We start from the raw sequence: 23,587 nt of genomic DNA, 5'->3' as shown, positions 1-23,587 counted from the left end.
TTGTTTTGGAAGTTAAAATCTTTTCCTGTTGTAGGCGAGCACCACGGTGCGTGTAACCAACTCCAATGCCAACGCGGCCAGTCCCCTCATAGTTGCTGGCTACAATGTGTCCGGCTCTGTCCGAAGTGATGGGGAGCCCATGAAAGGGGTGAAGTTTCTTCTCTTTTCTTCTTTAGTAACCAACGAGGTAAGCAAAGAAAAGAACAAAAGAGATTTGTATGTGTGTATTGGCTGGGGGTAGGTAGAAGGATGGGGATTATAGACTAAAATGTACTGTTTAAAATGCAGGTTCAGGTTGATTTATGTCTTAACATTTAAGAACCTCGTGCGTCTCTGTGGACTCCCAAGACGTTGAATGTTTATACTGGGAGGCAGTGGCATTTGGTGGAAAGTGCACAGGCTTTGAAGTCAAACAGACCAAGTTTGAACAAATCCCAGTTTCAAACAAATGCCTCTTGCTAGTGATGTGACCTTGGGCCGTTCTGTTCACCTTCCCAAGCCTCCGTTTCCTTGTCTGTGACCCATTGTAGGGAAGGGACAGTCGTGGCATTTTCCCCAAGAAGACTGTGCCAATTTTTAACTTTATTACTTGAATATAAAGATTTTTGTTCCTTTTATCTGTACTAATATACCATAGATTTCAGAAATATATGTATATACATATATACATATATATATGTGTGTGTGTATATGTATATATTTTTTTTTTTGAGAAAGAGTCTCACTCTGTTGCCCGGGCTACAGTGCCATGGTGTCAGCCTAGTTCACAGCAACTTCAAACTCCTGGGCTCAAGCGATCCTCCTGCCTCAGCCTCCCGAGTAGCTGGGACTACAGGCATTCACCACCATGCCCAGCTAATTTTTTCTATATATATTTTTAGTTGTCCATATAATTTCTTTCTATTGTTAGTAGAGACGGGGTCTTGCCCTTGCTCAGGCTGGTCTGGAACTCCTGACCTCAAACGATCCACCCGCCTCGGCCTCCCAGAGTGCCAGGATTACAGGCGTGAGCCACCGCGCCTGGCCCAGAAATATATATTGACATAAAACTTATAAAAGTTTTCTGTGGTGTGGCTATTTGATGGTACTCAGAACACGTAAGTGGAAAAAGAAGTCTTTTTTCCCCCTGGCATAGGATGTCCTGGGCTGCAACGTCTCACCAGTGCCTGGGTTCCAGCCCCAAGACGAGAGCCTGGTGTACTTGTGCTATGCGGTCTCCAAAGAAGACGGCTCATTCTCCTTCTATTCCTTGCCAAGTGGGGAGTATACGGTGGTGAGTGGAACAGATTGCCGTTCTGTTTATGTTTGGGACTCTCACGACACAGTAAGAGCCAGTGCTCTTTGGATGTTAAAGGAGCAGTTGATCAGCAGTTCCACGAACACTGGTTAGTAGTTACTTAAGAGGAGACTCTGACCCCTCAGTAATAGCTGCAAAAAGTGCAGCTTTTATAACCAGCAACAGTTAAGATGAGTGTTTCTCTTGGCCTGTCTTGAACCCCTTGTCACTTATGGGCTGCTAGGTCGATTATTAATATTGATGGTTGAATCACGTTATTGGTTCTTAGCAATTAACAGACTCTTCCTTCCAGATTCCGTTCTATAGAGGGGAGAGGATTACCTTCGATGTTGCACCCTCCAGACTTGACTTTATAGTGGAACACGACAGCCTAAAAATTGAGGTAAGACCTTATCAGTCTCTTGGAGGGACAGGTGTTTGAGTTCCCGCTCCTGGGCACAGGTGTTGCAAACATGTTTAAAAAAAAAAAAAAATATCACTATTTTATCCAGAAAGGCTGTTGGGAAAAATGGAATCTTGTATTGTATTCTAGTTTAGCCCGGGATCCACTAGATGCCTCAGTTCTCCTTCACATCATATCTTTATTGTAGAGAATCAGATTCCTAATTATATCTACTTTGTTCAGTGAAATGAGATATTTATTGAGTGCCAGTGACATACATTTTAGATACCATTCCAGGGCTGGGGATACAGCAGTGACCAAAAGAGGCAAATATTCCTGTCCCTGTGGAACTCACGTTGTAATGACAGAAAGAGATAATACATGTATAGATAAGTAAGTTAGAAAGTATATTAGAAATTCGTAAATGTTCTCTAGAAAAATAAAGCCAGAAAGGAGACCACACGGTTTCAGGGTGGAGATAGGGGTTGTGGTGTTAATAGGGTTTTCTTGGGAAGTCCTCACTGTGAAGGTGACATTTGAGCAACAGCCTGAAGGGGAAGAACGAGCAAACTGTGTTTATCTCTGTGGGAAGAGTGTTAAGACAGAAGGAATGGCATGTGCAAAGGTCCTGAGGCAGGAGTGTGCCGGGAGGGTTTGGGGCACCCCAAGGAGGCCAGGGTGGCTGGAGTGGAGGAAATGGGGAAGGAAAGAAGAGGCAGAGAGAGGCTCAGAAAGGTGAGGCGCTGGATTGTGCAGGGCCATGTGGACCACTTTGCCCACACCTCTGGGTGAGAGTTGGTATTGCTGATGGTTCTAAGCAGAGGTGAGATGTGATCCCTCTGATTGCCGTGTTGAGAAAAGTTTGCAGAGGACCAGGGTGGAAGCGGGGGACCAGTTAGGAGGCCATGGCAGTAACCAGGTAAGACTGGTTGGACTGTGGTGCTTGGGCTGTGGTGACAGGAATGGGCAGCGTGATGTGGCCTAGACCCTTCCATGGATGGCAGATGTATTTTTCATCATATTTATGTCTTCTTTAATTACAGAGGTAGGAAATGGTTACTGTAGAAAATTGGCCAGATAGGGTAAATCCCAAAAGAAGATAACAATCTTTCCTAAATGGACCACCCAGTGTTAAAGTTATTGAAAAAATTATATTTTAATCGTTTTCTTTTAATGTTACATTTGAAAGCACTGTGTTAAAATAGCTTAAACTGGTAGGAGCTGGCTTTTGGGTCACAGGCACAGTGGGGTGCTGTCTCTGCTTGTTAAGATTCAGTAAAGCATTTGACTGTTTTATGCACTGGAGGGAGGAAGAGAAGGGTGAGAAGATGAAGTCTTTCTTTGCTTCAAAGGCTTGCAGAGAAGGACATTACCAGATCGCCACCAAATACAAATTTGTAAAGAGATAAATTGTATTTCAGGGAGTGAGGGCCTGTAAGTTGCATGAGATTAGGAACCATTAGTGTCTTATTCTTTACTGTTTTCCTAACATATGAGTTAGTGCCTGGCACATAGTAGGTGACTAATGAAAATATTTGTTGAGTGCATACATGGATTAATAAGTGGTTAAATGCATTGGGTGAACCTCATCTTTTTGGAAGGCTCAGGGAGAGCTACCTGAATGAAAAGGGAGCCATCTGATTTTTTAAAGCTCTATCTCAAATGCTATTGCATATATTCATTCATTCATTCATTCATTCATTCGCTCGGGAGTCATTTATTGAGTGCCTGTCATCTACTGGGTCATTAAGGTGGGAAGGGTCCCAGTCTTCATGAAGGTTGCATTCTAATGGGAGGGAGACAACTCTAAGAAATCAAACAAGTTAGCACTTTGGGAGGCTAAGGTGGGAGGATTGCTTGAGGCCAGGAGTTTGAGACCAGCCTGAGCAACATGGTGAGACCTCATCTGTACAAAAATAAAGACAATTAGCCAGGAGTGGTGGCGCACACCTGTAGTCCCAGCTGCTTGGGAGGCTGAGGTAGGAGGATCGCTTGAGCTCAGGAGTTTGAGGTTGCAGTGAGCTGTGATGATGTTACTGCATTCCATCCCAGGCAACAAAGCGAGACTCTGTCTAAAATTAATAAATAAATGAATGAAAGAATGCAAACAAGGACATTTCACGTATTGGTAAGGTTGATGAAGGTATTAAAATAGGCTAGTTGAATTTATGGAACCACAGATCGGGTGGCCGGAACTCAGTGACTACAGAGAAAGCACAGGTGTGCTGCTCATAAGCGAGTAGGGCACAGGTACGGACAAATCTCAGGACTGCGTCGTGGGTGTAGTGACGGGCCTTGAGGGTGGTGGTCCTGGTGGTGGTCTTAAGCACGTGAGTTCAGGACGGGGTGGAAAGAGAGAGGAGGGGCACGTGAGACCTTGCAGAGGTGAAATGCACAGGACCGATGCTGGAGGTGCAGGGAGCAGGGTCCAAGGTGATGCTGGGCTTTGCACTTAGGAGCCTGGAGAAAGGTGTGATTCACCGAAATGGGCACATTTAGGGTCGGGAGGCCGGAAGTGGGGTAGGCTGGAGAAACTTTCACCAGGCTGAGTGAGTGACCTTTAACTTGATCTTTTTTATTCCACCGTATGACAAACACCAGCGTGCTGGGAATACGACAGAGAAGACAGGCTCTGGGAGGAGGGTGGACAAAAGTGATAGCGAGCACGGCAGGAGGAGTGTTTGTGGCTCCAACACACAAGCACCTTCTTCCTCTTCTTCATTTTCTAGCCCGTGTTCCATGTCATGGGGTTCTCCGTCACTGGGAGGGTCTTGAACGGACCCGAAGGAGAAGGTGTCCCGGAGGCCGTGGTCACCCTGAATAACCAGATCAAAGGTGGGCAGACACGTTTGCCCCTGGAGCTGTTGTCCCCGAGCTCCTTCTGGATCCCAGAGAAATGGAAAGGAACCAAATCTTAATGACTGTATGAAAACATGCCAGTTTTTTGTCTCGAGTGTTCTCGTGTACAATGTAAGGAGATGCAGTTGTTTTGGGCTCATTTCTGTTTGCATGTTTTTGTTTGACAGTCAAAACAAAAGCTGACGGCTCATTCCGCCTGGAGAACATAACAACAGGGACGTACACCATCCACGCTCAGAAAGAGCACCTCTACTTTGAGACGGTCACTATCAAAATTGCACCTAACACGCCGCAGCTGGCTGACATTATCGCGACAGGGTAAGCGTATTGTGTGCGGATTTGGAAGCACCAGTGCTCATGTTGGCAGCCAGTGGAGAACAAAATCGCCCGCGACCTGGCTGTGTGTCTCTGCCGAGCGTCCGCATCCAGTCTTGGGCACGTGTTGGGAAACGCAGGCTGGCTGCTTCAGAAAGATTAGTGCTAAATCTTATAAACCGAAGGTACTTAGGTGTTGGATGCTTCAAGAAAATTCTCTTGCTTCAAAGTTAAAATGGTTTTGTTAAGTTAGAAAAAGATCTTTCATGTCTGACTTCATATCCATGGGAACATTTTTTGCTTGCTCTTTTTTTTTTCTTATTTGTAATCATTTTTATGTAGAGACAGGGGTCTCGCTTTTTGCTCAGGCTGGTCTCCAACTCCTAACCTCAAGTGATCCTCCTGCCTCGGCCTCAGAGTACTAGAATTACAGGCATGAGCCACCACGCCCGGCCTCTTTTTTCGCTTAATCTTTGAGGACTTTGGAAGATGGGATAGTTGGTTGTGAAAGTTTGTTGGAAGGTAGTTCAGGTCATTGGCGTAGTTCTCCCTGCCTTATAGTTACTGATTGTAAGTTCAGGAGGGAACATGCTGTGGTTGAATTTGTATAGTTTTACCCTCTGAAGCAGGATCGCGTAGTGCAGAGAACTCAGGCCTTGGCGTCAGATCTCCGATCGTTTTCTCACCTGTGTGTCACCTGCAGAATGGAGGTGCTGCCATCTTGCTTTTAGACAGCAACAGGTGCTTACAAAACGGTAGCTTGGAAGGAGAGTGCAGGGTGTGTTGGGGAGACGGGCAGCGTGAGCGAAGGGAAGCGGACTCCAAGCAGCACGGTGCGGACGGGAGCAGGAAGCTTGGTGCTGCCGGGGCAGAACGTGCTGGGCAGGCGAAGGACGGTGGCGAGGCTGGAGGGGCAGCCCTCAGAGCGCCTCTTCACGCTCCATCGGAGCACAGGGGCTTTCTCCTCCAGGGGCCAAGGGGCCATGAACAGTTTTAACCTTCGAGGTAACACGGTTTGATCTTTATTTTCAGTAAGGCATTCAGATGGCACGGAGGAGGGCAGCTTTGAAGGGGATGAGATTAGGACCCAGGATGTCTAAAAATAGAGTCAGCAAGGGCTTGCCTTGTAGGGAAGCCAAGGACAGGTTGGCAAGGTATTTAGGGGTGCCCAACTTGAGAGGCAGGATGGCTGTGCGCAGGTAGAGGAGCCGGTTAGGTGACGAGGGTTCAGTTCTGGCTGCGCGGGTCTGTAGGGCCACTAGGTGGAGCTGTCCAGCAGGTGCTCGCATAGATTGTAACTCAGGATTCGGCTGTAGGTGGCAGCCAGACTCTGTGCACAAGCAGGTAGAACTAGAAGGACATAGGCCACAAATGGAATGCAGCATTTACAGGGTGGCCCATGGAGGGCCTAGGGTGGGCGAGGTCACAGGAGCTAAGAGAGTAAGTTTAGGTACAAGGTGTACCCGACGAGCGGGCCACAGAGCTGAGCTCTGGAGAATAGTTTACTGGCTCGGTCCCGAGAAGGCCAGGGTGACCCTATTCTGTAGAGGGGTGAGGATCAGAGTCGGGGTTTGGTGGCGAGTGGGAGACGAGGAAACAAATCACCCTCAGAAACTAATTCTTGGGCGTGAGCCATCCCTCCCTCCCGTAAACACTTTTGGGAGGTCAGAGAGCTGTGGGGCCTTGTGGCCGTGCTGTGGGCTTGGGCTTTGTTCCCTAAGTGCGGTGGAAATGCGTTAAAAGAGTGGTCAGCAAGCAAGTGATATAGATCATGGCATTTTGAAAAGTTTTTTTTTTTTTTTCTCTCTGGCCATCGTGCAGAGTATGGATTGGAGGGAAGCCAGAGTGTGCGTGGAGGGACCACAGAGGGGCAGCGGCAGTTGTCCCCAGGAGATAGGGTGGTGGCTGGGCCAGGGCACTGGCAGGGGAGGAGGTGAGGTGTAGACGGGTTTGGTGGGTCCCGCAGAGACCTCCCAACAGGCCTGTGCTCTGGGAGTCCCAGGTTTCTTATCTGAGCCCCGGGGTGGATGGAGGAGGTGCTATTCGCAGAGATGGAGGAAATATATTTATCTTCTTTAAAGTGGTATATTTGGGTCAAAGAAAGAAAAATAACATTTGTTGAGCATCTTTGGGAAAAACTCATCATTTTCCATTTGAGCCAACATGGCACATTTACTTTTTTAACATACTCATGTTTCCTACTTTTTCTTGTTTTCTTTTTTAAAAAACAAATTTACCCTGTTTATTTTAAAACCAAACTCTTTGATTTCTGTCCAGCTGACTATGAGAATACAGTTATTGCAATATACACCAAGATTACTGGTTTCTATCCATAAATACGCCAAACTGTACTGAAATAGTCTATTGACACAAATCAATTTTTGAAAGCTTCAGTGGAACTGAACCTTCTTCTGCCGGCATTATAATAATTTTTTCAAACTAAACCCATATGTGTTTGAGGTTTGGGTTAACTGAGCACTTCTCTTTCATTGAGAATATGAACGAAAACAGATCTTACGGTTAAAATATTTGCCATTTAGAGAGGAAAAGAGCTTCAGCTGGGGAGAGATAAGGTGACTTGTTCCCTGACAGGTTCACAAATCAAAAGAGTATGAAAGATCCTTAGGAATAATTCCACCAATAATCGCTTACTATCCTTTTATTCTGAAAGCCCACGGTAGGGGAATGTGACAGCCAAAACGCACGCCTTTTCATCTAGATCAGAGGTTGGCTGCGAAGAGCCAGAGAGTAAATATTTCAGGCTTCTGGGCCCATATGGCCTCTAGGATGAATTATAGACAATTTGTAGATGAATGGATGAGGCTGTGTTCCAATAATATTTCATTTTTTGACCCTGAAATTTGCATTTCGTATGAGTTTTATATGTCACGAAATATTATCCTTTTTTTGATTTTTATTTTTCTCTTTTAACCACTTGAGAGTGTAGAAACCATTCTTGGCTCTTGGTCGGTACAGAAACAGGTGGGAGCCTGTGTGGCCCGTGGGCCATGGTTTGTTGACCCCTGCCATGGGTAGCGAGCTCGTGTGGCCAGGTGGTCGCTGCACTCTGAAGACACGGGTGCTGCTAATTACTTGCAGGTTTTACGTTCACAGTCATCCACCATTTTGTTTTCTTTCCACCGTTTTTCAGTTGAGGCTGAGTGGTTTGTTCTAGCGTTTAGTGTATCCCATAATTGTCCGAATCCAACATTCTTCATCTGTCTGTCAAAGGTAACAGCTGATTTTTATCTAAAATGATTCTTTACGGTTAGGAAATATAACCTTTAGTCCGCTGAAGAAACGCTTGTGGCCTCCAGCTGTATGCATTGCACTGAGACACGCCGTCACTCCCAGGCCAGTGGTCGCTGTCGCTGGCCTTTCATGTTTCTCCGGGGATGCTTTGCGGCGCCGTACTGCTCATTGAAAGGCTCAAATCTGAGTCATTACCTTAATAGGGCTTTTCAGTTATAAGTTGCGTGTGTGGCTCCTAGCTCGCAAGGAGCTCAGTTTTAGCTTTGCATTTTTTAACTTAATTATCTTTTCTGTTCCAATCTCTCGCTTTGCTTTTATCCATGCATTAGATATAATCACAAGCGAGGAAGAAGGAGGACGCCTTTGCTAACCCTGCCTTGTTTTATGGCCTGGTTAATGGCACAGTTTCTTAGGCAACTTACAGCTCTTGCTTTTAAGGGCTAGACCACATTCCTCCTCCGAAGCTGCTCCACCAGCAATGATCCAATTACCTGAAACATTTTTATTATCTGCAGATTTCCTGAAAATTGCTTCTGCAGTGGGGGATTGCCAGATGTCACCTAGAACACACAAACAGCCCCACCACGGGCCTCTGCAGAAACGAGTCCAACCTTCCTTCTGAGGTTTTTTCTTTTTTAAAACTGAGCTCATTTGGACTGCATTCTGTCTCTTCATTAAGATTAAACTAGTCTCAGGAACAGGGGCTGGCAGAAGGCTCCATCTTTTTGGGTTGATAAGAGCCTTTCCTGTTGTAATTGAGTTCTCATGCTGGAATGAATGGTCGTCTTTTTGCAGGTTCAGTGTCTGTGGCCAGATATCAATCATTCGCTTCCCTGACACCGTCAAGCAGATGAGTAAATACAAAGTTGTCCTGTCATCTCAAGACAAGGACAAGTCTTTGGTCACTGTGGAGACGGATGCTCACGGATCCTTTTGTTTTAAAGCAAAACCGGGGACCTACAAAGTTCAGGTGCGATGAGTTTTTTTAAATTTAAAATATTTGAGGAGAAGCAATGATTTTTAAAAGGGTTATTAGCTAAAATGGGGTTTGAGAAGAGAAGGAACATTTCAATTTACAAATTCTTACTTTATTTTTATTCTTATTTTTTTTCTTGAGACAGAGTCTTACTCTGTCACCCTGGCTAGAGTGCAGTGGCGTCAGCCTAGCTCACTGCAACCTCAAACTCCTGGGCTCAAGCGATCCTCCTGCCTCAGCCTCCGCAGTAGCTGAGACTATAGGCGTGTGCCACGAAGCCTGGCTAATTTTTCTATTTCTAATAGAGACGGGGTCTTACATTTGCTCAGGCTGGTCTCAAACTCCCTCCTGCCTTGGCCTCCCAGAGTGCTGGGATTACAGGCGTGAGCCACTGCCCCCAGCCCTAAATTCTTATTTTTAAGTCTTTATGTTATTGCCTGTCACAGTTAGTAGAGCCAGACAGGCATCCAGTTCAGAAATAATGCCCTCTGCCTCTCTCTTTCCTGGTCATGGTGTTTACTACGGGTTAGGCTCAGGCTGCCGGTCACAGGCTGGCTGCTGTAGAATATCCAGGAGTCCAAGGGGAGATCAACATGAATTCAGTTATTAATGGCAGCTCAAAGATTGCCAGAACAGAGGCCCACCCACCGCGCCCTCAGCACAGCGGCCCTGCCCCTGGGGAAAGACGGTCTTTCTCTGGGTCGCAGGCTCTCCCCATCTAATCAGTGGCTGCTCCTCCTCCTGGGGCTTTTTGTTTTTTGTTTTTTTGAGTCAGGATCTCCTGTCACCCAGGCTATAGTGCAGTGTGCAGTGGCATCATCATAGCTTACTGCAGCCTCCAACTCCTGGGCTCAAGTGATCCTCCTGCCTCAGCATCCCATGTAGCTGGGACTATAGGCGTGCGCCACCATGCCTGGCTAATTAAAAAAATTTTTTTTGTAGAGATGGGGTCTCGCTATGTTGGCCAGGCTGGTCTGAAACTCCTAGCCTCAAGTGATTCTCTTGCCTCAGCTTACCAAGGTGCTAGGATTGTAGGAGTGAGCTGCCATGCCTGGTCCTCCTTCCTGTGCAAGAGCAAGTAACACGAGGGGAGAGGGCCGAGAAGGTTCCCTACACTCTCGGACTGTGCTTTTCTCTAGGGCGCCGTGGGATCCCTCCGTCTGTGGGGAAGCAGGGCAGGAGGTAGGGTTCTCCCTGCTTCCACCAAACAGTGTGGCGTGTGGGGTGACAGCTGCTTTTATTAGACAGTAGCCAGCTGCCTGCGAAGGTGGCCACGTTGACAAGCCTTTGGAAGCCCTTTCTGAAGCCCCTTTCCAAGGAAGGGCAGTGTGATCTTTATTAGGGATAAAACAGGTGACCCTTTCTCCCATCCCTCTTTTTAGCCTGGGAAAGGCACACAGAAGAAAAGGAAGAAAAAAATGACTCAGTTCCACCGAGGAGTCATCCACGTAGTGTCAGCAGGTTCACAGCTTGTGTTACAAGTGACATAAAGGCAGAAAAGGGATGGGGATTTAGTATGGGTTCCAGCCAGTATTCAGGCCATGCGTGGCAGCTTTGTTTGCCTCTGTGGGGAGTGATGCCAGATACACTTTCGTGCGCACCCACGGGACTCATTTTTTGAGGCTAATTTTTTATTTCTTAGTAGAAATGTGTTTGCTTCATACAAGTTATTCATAGATTTGCTGTGATTATGAAACTGGGCTTGGAAATGAACCTTTGTCCTTCAACATGTATTTAGCCTTGGACTCAGATGAATGTTCTAGTGCCCTGTGGGTCCAGGGAAGAGCAACCCTAGTGCAGCCTCTAACGTTCCTTCCGCGTGTTTCTGCAGGTGATGGTTCCGGAGGCAGAGACCAGAGCAGGGCTGACGTTGAAACCCCAGACGTTTCCTCTCACTGTGACCGACAGGCCCGTGATGGATGTGGCCTTTGTACAGTTTTTGGCATCTGTTTCTGGGAAAGTCTCTTGTTTGGGTAAGATGTCAGTTGAAAGCAAGAACGGATGGTTTCAAAGAAGCAGGCATGGGGGGTGGGATTTGGGTGAACCTTTCCCCACTGGGTAGCGTTAACGATGACTGCGGACGCTCTTCCGGTGGGGTGGCTTTTGAAAGTCAATACTGCACATAGTTCTTTCTGAATGATTGTCACGTGAGTCACCAGAATCATTCTCTTGGAGTATTTCTGCTTTAGGTCCTGAAGGAGCACATAGGTTCCCCCCCCCCCCCCCGGTGTGCGCTTAGGATTCTCCAGGACAGTCACATGGGCTCTCCCGTCTTTCCTCTGCAGACACCTGCGGTGACCTGCTGGTGACCCTGCAGTCCCTGAGCCGCCAGGGTGAGAAGCGGAGCCTCCAGCTCTCCGGCAAGGCCAACTCCATGGCTTTCACGTTTGACAGCGTGCTCCCCGGAAAATACAAAAGTAAGAACCAGACACAGCGTTTCGTGGCCCTCACACACTTCCTGTCCTGTAAACTTTCTAAAACCCCGTTCTCAAGTTGTGTCACGACGCTATGCCTTTCCTCGTTTAACTCTTCATTGCGCTGTGACCTTGGCCGTGCCTTGTTTAGCGCTGGGCAGTGGTGCAGAAGTCCCGGCTCCGTGAACTATCAGCTTCCGTTCCAGGGAGGCTCCCCGGATCACGCCATTTCACTTCTACATGCCAGAACAGAGCGTGTGATATACTTCACTGATGTTCCACACTTAGCATGTGCCCATGGCGTGCCACTTGGTATCCCCGAGACTCGGTTTTCTCATCTGTTCACTATGTGTAACAGAACCTTTCTGCAGAATGTAAACTAAACGAAATAAGGTTTGGGAAGCCCCTCGCACAGTGCCCGGTGAGTAGCAGGTGCTGGCAAACATGAGTTCCTTTCCCCCACCCTTCTCGAGAAGCCCCGTCCTGTTTGCATTTCTGCTTTTTCAGAAATCAGCTTGGAGCTGTTGGCAATGAATAGCTTGTTAAATAGACTGCTTTTTCTGGGGAATTATATTTTCTGTTACGTCAGGGGTTGGCAAACTACAACCCAAGGGCTGACTGCCTGTTTTTATAAATAAAGTTTCCTTAGTACACAGCAGTGACCGTCGTTTATGTATTGTCCTTGGCTGTGTGCGTGCTACAGTGGCCGAATCAAATAGTCAGGACCTACAGAGCATGTGATGTGGCCTGCGAGAGTTTGCGGATCCCTGAATATCTTACTTGCAGCCTGATCTTTTAGGCCTAATTAGATTTCTTTCTTGGTGATGAATGGCCATTGGTTCTAGTTTTTTTTTTTTTTTTTTTAGCAGTAATTTGTTCCAAGCATTGCTAGCCATAAATACACACACACACACACATACACACACGTACGTATATGTGTATATATTTATGTCGGTGTGTCTACACATTTTACAATTAATTTATGACAGTTTTTTCTGGTGGTGTGCAGGAGGGTGGTGTGCTCTGTGCCCACGTGTCCCTTTGTGGTGTTTGCTTTCGCAGTCAGCATCATGCATGAGGATTGGTGCTGGAAGAACAAGAGTCTGGAGGTGGAAGTTGTGGAAGATGACGTGTCAGCGGTTGAGTTTAGGCAGACGGGCTATATGCTGAGATGCTCCCTTTCTCACGCCATCACTCTGGTACGTGTGGCTTGGGAAGAACACTTACCTTGTAGAGATAAAGAAAGACTGGCGTGCCAAGAATGTGTAACCGTAGTCAAGCCAGATCTCCTTTTCTGCTCCTTGATTTGCCCACTTGTTAGGCAAGGCATGGTCAGGAAGCGTTTACAATTGCTTAGTGGAAAGATACTTGGTACTGAGATTTCCTTGTCTCGGCGCCATGTTAAATCTGACTGGTGATTTAGGGAGGCCATCAGTATAGCGCAAAGCATGCTGGCTTTATAGCTTTTGGCAAGTTGGTTTACTGCTTCTGAGCCTTAGGTTTGTTCTCAAACTGGGATCATAATACCCATTTCTCAGGATTGTAGGGAGGCTTATGTGAACCTCTTAGGTGTTTAACATTTCCTGGTGTCCAGGTGGGGTGGCTCACACTTGTAATCCCAGCACTTTGGGAGGCTAAGGTTGGAGGGTTGCTTGAGGCCAAGAGTTCGAGACCAGCCTGGGCAACAATAGTAAGACCCTATCTGTACAAAAATTTTTTAAAAAAGTTTCCTGGCATACACTGCTCTTATTTATTAAGAGTGGCTAAAAAGGCCCTTGCGTAACTCACCTTACCTCCCGCTACTGTCTCCCCTTGCTCGCCGGGTTCCGGCCACACCGGCCCCCTCCAGCTCCACACCATTCCCTGCTTTGGGCCTTTACAAGTGCTCTTCCTGCTGCTTGGAATGCCGCACCTTCTCCAGAAATGACCGTATTGGGTTTTTCCACATCATTCGGGCTGCAGCCGCGCTGTTACCGGCCTGAGAGGGCTGCCCCAAGACCAGCAACCCAAAGAACCCTCTTCAGGGATTGTTCTGTATCCTGCTTCCCTGGTTATTTTCTTCACAACTCCATCACTTGCGAGCTGAAGTCACTCATTTACTTGTTGCCTCGTTGATTTTCTGTCTTCCCTTATTAGAATGTAAGCCCCCTGAGAACAGGAGCCGTGTCGGTGCCTCCCAAGGCCCCGCCTTGTGTCTGTCACACAGCAGGTGCTCAATAAATATTAGTTGATTGAGTGAAAAAGAGCACCCTTTTGTTGGAAGTTGTAGAAGGTTTTTAATTTTCCTGTGGCACCCAACTGCTCAAATGATTAATGGGCAAAACAGATGACTGGTTCGGAAACAGAAATATGATTAATCATCTTGGTGTCTCCATCTTTCCCGGTAAGTCATTGTATTGGCTTTGGTCCCTTAGGAATTTTATCAGGATGGAAATGGACCCGAGAATGTGGGGATTTATAACCTCTCCAAGGGAGTCAACCGGTTCTGCCTGTCCAAGCCTGGTAAGTTTGCAAGGATTGATGCGCTATGCATTAGAAAAATGGAAAGGCACCAGAGGATGGTTTTAAAGGCATTTTTCCCTGCCTTGGATCTATTTGCATCAAGCTATCAATTTTAGTTGTGTTCAGCATATTCTTGTTTTTCTGTCTCTTTCCTGTGGAGAGAGTGGTGTTGGGAAGTGTTCCTGGTCTCTTGGGTGTGAGTTGGGTAGAAACCGCTGGCCCTTTCACCTTTAACAATATTATCCCCTTGGCCAGTGACCTCTCTTTGTAGTGATATTTTAGAAAGTGAATCATTTTCACTTTGCTTAAAATCCTTCAGTGGCTTCTCTCTCTCTCTCTCTCTGTTTTTTAACAACTTTATTGAGAGATAATTTGCATACCATTAAAATTCACCCATTTAAGATGTATGATAAAATGATTTTTAGCAGATTTACCAAGTTTCACAAACATTACCATGATCCAGTTTTATAACCTTTGCATCGGCCCCACTGAGACCTTTTGTGCCTGTTGACAGCAGTTCCCAGTTCCCAGCCCCGGGCAGCTACTCATCTACTTTCTGTCTCTATGGAGTTGACTTTTCTGGACATGTCATATAAATGATGTCACACGACACTGGTATTTTGTCTGGTTCCTTTTATTTAGCATATTTTTTTTTAAGTTTATCTGTGTTGTAGCATAGATCGGTAGTGTGTTCCTTTGTACTACTGAATAGTATTCCACTTGTGGATAAATTGCATTTTTAAGACACTGCCAAATTGTTTTCCAAAGAGGCTGTACTGCCGTTTGATATTCCCACTGCAATGCATGAGAGTTCCTGTTGCTCCACATCCTTGCCAACATTTGTTACATTTGTTATTGTTGTCTTTTTGATGATCGCCGTCCTGGTAGATGTGACGTGGTATCTCACGGTGGTTTCATTTTGCATTTTCCTAATGAATAATTCAGTGGCTCCTCTCGGTTGCCAAGATAAAGTACAAACTCCTTAACCTGACCTTGAGGTCCTGTGTAACCTCGCCCTGTCTGCCGCGCTCTACCCCAGCCGCTCTGTCCTGTGTGTGTTAGGACACCCTTGGCTACACGTAACAAAATCTATACGACAGTGCCAACAAGTCGGGGTTTCTTTGGCTCCGTAGAGAAGTCTGGCAGTGTGTGGCTGCCAGCATGGGGTCAGCAGCTGGTAGATGTTAGGGATGTTTTTATGAGTCTTTTGTTCTTCCCCTTGTATTTTTCGCCTTATGTTTTCGAGATGGCTACGGTTGCCTCAGAAAACTTGGCATGTTTAAGGCAGGAAGATTAGGAGGGGGTGGGGCAAACATTTCCCCACGCCCCTCTCCGGTAAGCTGCCTTTGTGTATTACTGGCCAGATGTCACATGGCCATTTCTAGCTGCAAGGGAGGCTGGGACACTTGGATATATTGCTCAAGTGGGGCACATTGCCACCCTCAGTGGAAGCAGAGTCTGTTCCCAAGACAGAAGGACGGCTGTTGAGGAATCAGCCAGCCAGCCTGTGACACAAGTGTCCCTGCCCTCCTTCCCTGTCACCACCCAGCCTGGGCCTTCCTGCCCGTCGGTTCTCGGTTCTGTATTACTTTCCCGGGGGAGGATGGCCCCAGGTCACTTTCGCCTCCCTGTACGCTGTTGCTCTCAGCACTCAGTTCTGTCCCCTGGTTGCATGTGCCACTGTTGGTATGCTGGTGGCTGTTGAATGCCACCCCCACCCATTGGTAAGCCCCATGGAGGCAGGGCCCGCAGCTGTCTCGCCTCCTACTGTGTACCAGCACCTGGCACAGCAGCCGGCCTGGAGGATGTGCTCTGTCGGTGTTTGTTGAATGAAAGAACAAACAAAATGAATGGAGAAACCACGTCATTTTTTCGGTGATAACTACAGTGGGGCTAGCAGGGTAGTTTGAACTGACTTCAGGTTTTCATAGGAAGTATGGCCAAAATTTTGGTTAATTATCATTTGGGGGAATAAATTGTTATACTTTGCTTCTTCCCGAAATTGACTGTATTCCTCTAGCAAATGCATGGAACGTGCCCCTAATCTGAGCGTTATCCTGTGTAGGCTCATGGTGCAAAAGTGTTTTCTGCAATTGTTTCATAATTTTCTGGGGCTTCCCTTACTCCCTGCCCCTTTTAAGGAATATTTATAGGAAGAGGTTAGGCTGTGGTTATCTTTTGGATCTTTAACAGAATCGTTGATATAGAAAATTATCCTCAGTCTAATTTGCAGTCAAAATTTACTTTCCCTTCCTTCTCGTGGATGTGTCTGTGAGCTTGGTCTGTGACAATCTGACTATCCCAAGTTGTTAAATTACGGAAAATGAGAAACCTGTGCCCGTGAGTGGGCTGTTAAATGCATTGGGTCATTGGTAAGCAGCCGTCGTAGGCAGCGCAAAGATGCCCGGCCAGTATTTGTGATCTCATTTTTGTAGATCTGTAAAATGTTTGAGTTTTTAAATGAAAGGAGCTACCCTTGGATTTCAAATGTTGGAATTGCTTAGCGTAATAGGTGCCATTCTCTGAAAATTACTTTTGATTTCCTGTCTGTAGGTGTGTACAAAGTGACCCCTCGCTCCTGCCACCGGTTTGAGCAAGCGTTCTACACCTATGACACGTAAGCTGGATACTGAACACTATGTGGTGTTTGTGTACGTTCAGTGGGGAACAGTGAGTGTGCATCTATTCTTCGGTTACTTGGAGAACAAAAGGAATTTTTCTGTTTTTTTTCTGAAAGGGGCAAGTTTTAGGCATTAAAACGATTCTAGATTAGAATTTTAAGACACTTGGATAAGTTACTGAGGAACTGGAGATAGGATCACTTTCCCAGGAAGCCTTTAAACCCAGGGTAGAAGGCTGCTTTTGAAGTGGCTTCAATATAATCTTTGTCCAATCCCCCAGCACTCACGGATGGGAATCTCTCGAGCTCAAGTCTGCCATGTTTATATTTTTACAGATGTGTGTGGGTTTCTCTGGGAATTGGAAGTGTAAAGTTTTGGAATGCAGGATTAGTTTTTAATTTTAAAATGAAAATTAAATCTTTCAAATACTTGTGCGCATCTCCAGAAATACTTGGGCCCAGACGAAGAGCAACATCACGTCATAGATTTCAGGGCCAGGAAGGTGGTGGTCGTTTGAGAACGGCTTGGCGGTATTGCTACTGTTTTCTCTTCACTTCTTTGATTTATAGGTCTTCACCCAGTATCTTGACGTTGACAGCCATTCGCCACCATGTCCTTGGAACTATCACCACCGACAAAATGATGGATGTCACCGTGACTATCAAGTAAGACGAGTGTTCCTCTGTGGGCTGAGGTTGAGGGGCGGCGATGGATGAAGCCTGGGGAGTCTCAAAAAGACTCTGTGAAAATTATTTTTGATTTCTTATCTCTAGGTGTATATACAAACAGCCTTCCCTCTCTTCTGTGACGTAGCCATAAATTCATAGCAGCCTTGATCCTTTGCTTTTATGATTTAAGGATTCCCCGCGGGTGAGGAAGAGCGTTGTGACAGCTTGTTTCGGTGTCTTAAATTTCTGTTTGAACTCTTTATATTTCTTGTCTTTGCTAAGGAACAAAACATCTCTGGGGTTTGTTCATTGCATTTCAAGTGTCTTAGCAAATTCAAAAACATGGCCTGTTTCTCTTTGGACCTTTTCCTGAAGGCTCAGGAAATAGAAACAGCACCTGATGTAGGAAGTGTCATGAGAGAGAAGGTGTTCGAAAGGCAGTCCCCTACCGAGGTCACGTTCACGTGAATGTCGCCTCTGAGAGGAAGTTTTGCAGTTATAGCCGATACCCTAATTTTCTCGAGAAATGGAAGAATTTTGGCAACATGACTGCCTTTGTCAAGTAGGATGGAGATGGGAGTCACTTTCTCCCTGTTGCCTGTGGTTAAAGTTGCCTTTTCAGCTGCATTTCTGTCTGTCTGTCTTTCTGTCCACCACCTGTTCACCCATCCACCATCCATGCAGAAAAGGTGAGACTCTCCGTGTGGAGGCACTGGGCATATCAGGCCGCAGCCTCTGCCTTCCTGGAGTTGTCACGGAGAAGGTACACAGTGGTCAGAGTCACACACAGAACTGTAAAATGACAACTGTGCTGAGTGCTTTGAGCTTGACCTTGGGGGCTGAGGTAGGTGGGAGCGGCCAGGCCATGGTAAGGGTCTTGGTCTTTGTCCCCTGGACACCACTGGCACATTTTAAGTAGAGGGATGACTTTTTTGTTACAGAAAGGTCTGCCTGGCTGCTGAGTGGGGAACAAACAGAAGATGCCCTAGAGTGGGAGTCAGTTGAGGTGGCGGGGGGAGGCTGGCAGGTCCGTGGGAGAGGTGATGCGGCCTCAGCCAGACTGACGGCCGTGGACGTGGGTGCAGTGGACGGGTCGGAGAGCCATTGGCGGACTGAGTTGACAGGACGGGGCACTGGGCCGACCGCTGGGTCAGGGAGGGAGAAGGGTCAGGACAGCCCGGCTGGTTTCTGGCTGAGGAGGCTGGGCTGCTGGGGAGCCAGGTTTTTAGAGCAGGAGGATTTGCGGAGGGTCTGTTGGGGCCCTGCGTGGTTCCTGGTGACGGCACAGTGTCATTTACTGTCATTGACTTTTCCTGCTTGGAAAGTATCAATTATTGATATGACTAGAAATCCACATTCTTACTAACAGTGACTCCATATTACCTTATTTTCATCTTGATTAAGTTCATTTTTGTAACACAGAGGGTTTCTGTGTCATTTGCTGGTGCCAGGCATTGCATGGAAGGCACCGGCCGTCCAGCTGCACGTGCCGCTCGGATCCCCACTGTGGTCTTGAACTTACCAAACCAGACCCCTGGCGCGTGCCCTCCACACCCCTGCTCCGTGGTCTTCCCTGATTGAGAAACGGCAACTCTGTCTTTCTCCTTCTTCCTCGATTCCTCCTCCTCTTGCACCCCGTATCCAACCAGTCCCTCAGCAAGCCCTGGGCTTCACAGTCAAAACACACCCCCAGCCTAGTCTTTAACACTTCGCCATCAGACTTCGGTCTGACCCACGATCGTCTCCTGCCTGGATCGTCACGCCAGCTCCCATCTGGCCTCCCTGTTTCAGCTGTTGCTGTGACAGTGTGTTCTCCATGTGGCAGCCAGAGTGGTGGGGATCGTACCATTCCTTGACTTAGAACTCCAGTGGCTCCATCCCACTCAGGATCAAATCCAAAATCTGCACCTCGCCTGCAAAGCCTCAATCTGACACCTGCTGCCCCTTGGACCTGTCTGACCGATCTGACTCTTCCATGGGCCCCTCTCGCCCCAGGCTGCGTCGGTCTGCTTGCTGTCCCTTGAACATCCGAGTGAACTCTCTCCAGGGACTTTGGACTTGGTGTCCCCTGGCCAGAGCCACTCTTCACCCTGAGAGCCGCATGGCACTCTCCTTCTCTCCAGGCCTTTGCTCCACGTCACCTTGTTGGAAAGGACTTGGCCGACCCTTTAATGCAAAATAGCACTCCTGGCTCTCTTACCTGTCACGCTGCTCTGTCGTTCTTGTACCTGTCATCTGATACTATTTTTCTGTTTCTTGCCTGCCCCTTCCCACTAACATGTGGATTCCACAGGCGTGGGGAACATGGTCTGTTTTGTTGACGCTGTGTCCCGGTGCCCGGAGAGTGCCTAGTTCTCTAGCAGAGCACGTTCTCCGTGACGATTGGGTGAAAAACAGAAGGTAGCGGTGTGGATAGAACTTCACGTCCTACGTGGAAACTGACAAGCTTTCATCCGGTCATGATAAAGCCAGTAGTATTTTATTCCAGCCCAGATCTACCAGGGACTGCTCTCATCATTACAAAGTTCAGTTGTTATTTTGTGTTTAAGTATTAGTTTATTTAAAACAGAAATCTGTGCCACTGTGGTGTCATTATAAGGTGCTCGGTTTTTCACTCAGAGTCCATACTTGGAGAAATGTTGAATTCCCATTGACGACAGGGCTGAGTGACCCTGTCCCGTGGGCTGCCCCCTTTTTTTCTTCCAGATCTTCCATTGACAGTGAACCCGCCTTGGTCTTGGGTCCTCTGAAGTCCGCGCAGGAGCTGCGGAGGGAGCAGCAGCTGGCCGAGATCGAGACGCGGAGGCAGGAGAGGGAGAAGAACAGCCAAGAGGAGGGTGGGGAAGGGAGGCCCAAGCCACCCGTGCAGGAGATGGTGGAGGAGTTACAGGGCCCCTTCTCCTACGACTTCTCTTACTGGGCACGGTGAGCTCTCTTTTGCATTTCTCTGCAGTGTCCTCTGTTGGTGGGGTACAGAAAACCAGCCAAACGGAAGTCTTTTAATTGTTTTAGGTCTGGAGAGAGAATCACCGTCACACCCTCATCTAAAGAGCTGCTCTTTTATCCCCCCTCGATGGAAGCCATTGTCAGCGGAGGTAAATGTCAACTCAGTGGGCAAATGTCGTGCCTTTGCAGTTGTTCCTTTACCCGCATTGAAAAATTGGTTTGTGGTGTCGTTATTGTGAAGCCATCTTTGTAAGCCACCTGCCAGCCTCTCTGGCACACAGGTGTTCCTGTCCGGTGGATGGATGAATGAATGATTTAAATAAATTCAAGTAACTTTTGCTATTAGAATTGAGCTGATCTTTTTGGAAAAGGACTTGGTTTTCTTTGACATTATCAGGTTGACACCAGAAGGTAAGTGAGAAGCAAAACCACCACTTACTAAAAGGTATTCATCTTCACGTGTCAGAACTGTTATGGTCTTTTCTGTGGTTTGGCAGGGTGTGGTGGGAGGGGCTTTTTTGGGGAGTGGATGATGGAAGTGTTTGCTTGTGGAGTATTTGTTTTTTGGCTACTGATAATTTCCCCAGCATTATGGGTTCATTAAATCGTGGGCATTATGTGGTTTGTGTTTGGAAGTAGAGTGTGTTCAAGGGCGTGACCTGTCGGGTGGCTCCCTGGGGCAGTCTTGGCGCTGGGTCCCCGGGACGTTGAGCAGCGCGGCCTCCTGTCAGCTGTAAGGAGTTCGCTCTTGATCTGTGGCCTTGTGAGAACGCAGGGGGAGGAGTAATGAAAACCGGGTTTTCCCATTTGTTCGTTTCACCTGCTGAAGTCCTTGGCAGTTGAGCAAGGCCTTTTGGGGATGGAGAGAGGCTTGGGCTGCATCTAATTACTGAGCCTTCTGGAGTACTAAATCACCTCATTTGCAGGCAGCTTCTAATATCTCAGTTCTAGGCCCTTCTTTCATGGGAAACCTCCAACCAAAAGGCTCCTCTCTCTCTGCAGCTAAGTCTCATCTTTTGTTTATTTCTTCCCTTTCTAGAAAGCTGCCCAGGGAAGCTGATCGAGATCCACGGGAAGGCAGGTTTGTTCTTAGAAGGCCAGATCCACCCCGAGTTGGAAGGAGTCGAGATTGTCATCAGCGAGAAGGGGGCGAGTTCACCCCTGATCACGGTCTTCACTGATGACAAAGGGGCCTACAGGTGAGCCCGTGACGCACGCCATTTGCTTGGGACCAGTTGGGGAGCCTCTTAGATGAACTGGGGAGCCCAGATTCCCTTGGGGCAGGTGGCGCCTCCTCCATGATTGGGAGCAGAGCCATCTGCAGTGCTCTGTTTCTTCCTTTCAGTGTCGGCCCCCTGCACAGTGACCTGGAATACACGGTGACCTCCCAGAAGGAGGGCTACGTTTTGACTGCGGTGGAAGGAACCATTGGAGACTTTAAGGCTTATGCCTTGGCAGGCGTAAGCTTTGAGGTAACACTGTATTTTTAAAAGGCAGTTTTATTGAGGTATAATTAAGTTAACTTACAATAAAACCACACAAAAAGTATACAGTTTGACAGTTCCACCCATGAAAACATCTCCACAGTCAAAATAGTGAGCGTATCCATCACCCCTAAAACTTCCTCCTGCCCCTTGGCAATCCCTCCCTCCTTCACCCCCGGCCAATCTGATCTGGTGTCTGTCACTGTTGATCAGTTGCATTTTCTAGAGTGTTTATATAAATGGAATCATACAGGATGTTCTCTTTTTTTGGTCTGGCTTCTTTCACTCAGCATGATTTGGAGAGCTGTTGACTTTAGCATGTTTGTGTACCGTCTGGGGAGTGGTTTAAGCTTCCATCCTTAACCGTCCTGTGTTGAAGGACACAGAATGTTCTCATGGTGGTGGTTGCTGTCTAGCTCTCTTCTCCCCCGTCCTTCCCGGGAAGAAGCTTGCTGTGTATTGTACAAAGTGGGTCTGCAGATCCTTGAGTGGGAGTATTTATAAATTACAGGCTAAATGAAAAGAATGACAGATTACATCAACATAAAAATTTAAAATTCTATATTGCCAAATATATTCTAAACCAAAGTAAAAGCTATCCAATCCGGGAAGGAATATTTGTATCATAAATAACATCCCCAGTTTACAAGGAGTTCCTAAAATCGGTAAGAAAAAGACAACCTAATAGAAAAAAAATGAACAAAGGATATGAAAAGCGAAATCGTGGAAATAATGCAAGCGACTCATAAACAAGAAAAAGTACTAAGCCTGGGCAATTACTGAGGAAATGCAGAGGAAGTTACCAGCAAAACCCTGTTTTGGGGGTTGGGAGGAGATTAGATTTTCAGTAATTACAGCAATATCCATTTTTTGGTGTGTGTTTTCCTATGCATAAATCACTTACGGGTCTGTAAATGGTTACAGCCACTTTGGAATGCCATTTGGTAGTACCTTTCTGAATTTCGAGTGCACAGACTCATCAGTTCTAGGAATTGATTGTTCAGAAAAAGAGGAAAACATCAGTGCACAAAGATACATGTGTCAGGGGGACATTCTGGTTGTCTCCCTTTTCTACCACAAGAGTAGGTGGCTGGCCTGTGTGCCCCAGTTTGCAGACACCTGCTTTAGAATATTTGCAGCAGCTAAGAAACCGCGAGGCAGTGTCTGTGCACAAGAGGAGAGGCAGGATGAATTGCTGAGGAAGAGAGCGAGTTGCAGGATCGTGTGTGTAATGTGCCATTTATGTTCCACCTGCCCCCGCCCCTCATCAACTCGCCAGTCTGTCAACAATACTCGTAATGTGTGTAAAATTTGTGTGGGTATAGAAAGAGTTCTGGAAGGCTATACACCAAATTTTTAACATGAGTTACCTGTGGGCAGGAAGAATAGGCCCCCCCCAGGCTCCCATGAATAACAATAAAGGGAAAAAACATACAAGAATTACCTCTTATCTTGGGGAAATATTATCTGTACAGTTAATAGGAGTTTAACCTGGCTGTCGTCTCACTTTCTCGTGCCCAGATAAAGGCTGAAGATGACCAGCCCCTCCCCGGGGTCCTCTTATCCCTCAGCGGTGGCGTGTTTCGTTCCAACCTCCTGACCCAGGACAACGGCATCCTGACATTCTCAAACCTGGTAATGTGTCCTGCTGCGGTTACCGCCTGCCTGCCTTCCCCTAGAGAGAGCTGGGACATGGCGTGCGCGACTCATGTATCGCTTGACAACGTGAGAAAAGAAAACCAACACGGAGCGGTTTAAGTTTCTTAGGGGACCACGTTTAATTAGAGGATTGCTCTTACCAGAACTTCATGCTACTGATGCGTGTTCCCTTGCACACACACTGCTTGTTTTCTGGTCACCCACTTGTCACT

The 23,587-nt window shown here is 47.1% G+C and overlaps 1 protein-coding gene across 2 annotated transcripts in view; it reads left to right on the top strand.

Moving 5' to 3' along the window:
• Positions 1 to 23,587, top strand: part of LOC138394667 (BOS complex subunit NOMO1) — a 53,773-nt gene that overhangs the window by 13,234 nt on the left and 16,952 nt on the right. For both annotated transcript variants that reach the window (XM_069486883.1, XM_069486884.1), the window contains exons 7-23: positions 35 to 187; positions 1,136 to 1,273; positions 1,590 to 1,679; positions 4,409 to 4,514; positions 4,706 to 4,856; positions 8,901 to 9,075; positions 10,913 to 11,054; positions 11,367 to 11,498; positions 12,558 to 12,694; positions 13,910 to 13,997; positions 16,551 to 16,614; positions 17,188 to 17,283; positions 19,993 to 20,211; positions 20,299 to 20,381; positions 21,272 to 21,431; positions 21,578 to 21,704; positions 23,238 to 23,351. In XM_069486883.1, coding sequence (XP_069342984.1) covers positions 35 to 187; positions 1,136 to 1,273; positions 1,590 to 1,679; positions 4,409 to 4,514; positions 4,706 to 4,856; positions 8,901 to 9,075; positions 10,913 to 11,054; positions 11,367 to 11,498; positions 12,558 to 12,694; positions 13,910 to 13,997; positions 16,551 to 16,614; positions 17,188 to 17,283; positions 19,993 to 20,211; positions 20,299 to 20,381; positions 21,272 to 21,431; positions 21,578 to 21,704; positions 23,238 to 23,351 — 2,175 coding nt within the window. The remainder of the gene's footprint in view (positions 1 to 34; positions 188 to 1,135; positions 1,274 to 1,589; positions 1,680 to 4,408; positions 4,515 to 4,705; positions 4,857 to 8,900; positions 9,076 to 10,912; positions 11,055 to 11,366; positions 11,499 to 12,557; positions 12,695 to 13,909; positions 13,998 to 16,550; positions 16,615 to 17,187; positions 17,284 to 19,992; positions 20,212 to 20,298; positions 20,382 to 21,271; positions 21,432 to 21,577; positions 21,705 to 23,237; positions 23,352 to 23,587) is intronic.

This window comes from Eulemur rufifrons, chromosome 14 (genome assembly GCF_041146395.1).
Source record: "Eulemur rufifrons isolate Redbay chromosome 14, OSU_ERuf_1, whole genome shotgun sequence".
Taxonomy (NCBI): domain Eukaryota; kingdom Metazoa; phylum Chordata; class Mammalia; order Primates; family Lemuridae; genus Eulemur; species Eulemur rufifrons.
The sequence above is the reverse complement of the archived record's forward strand: the minus strand, read 5'-3'. Positions and strand labels throughout refer to the sequence as shown.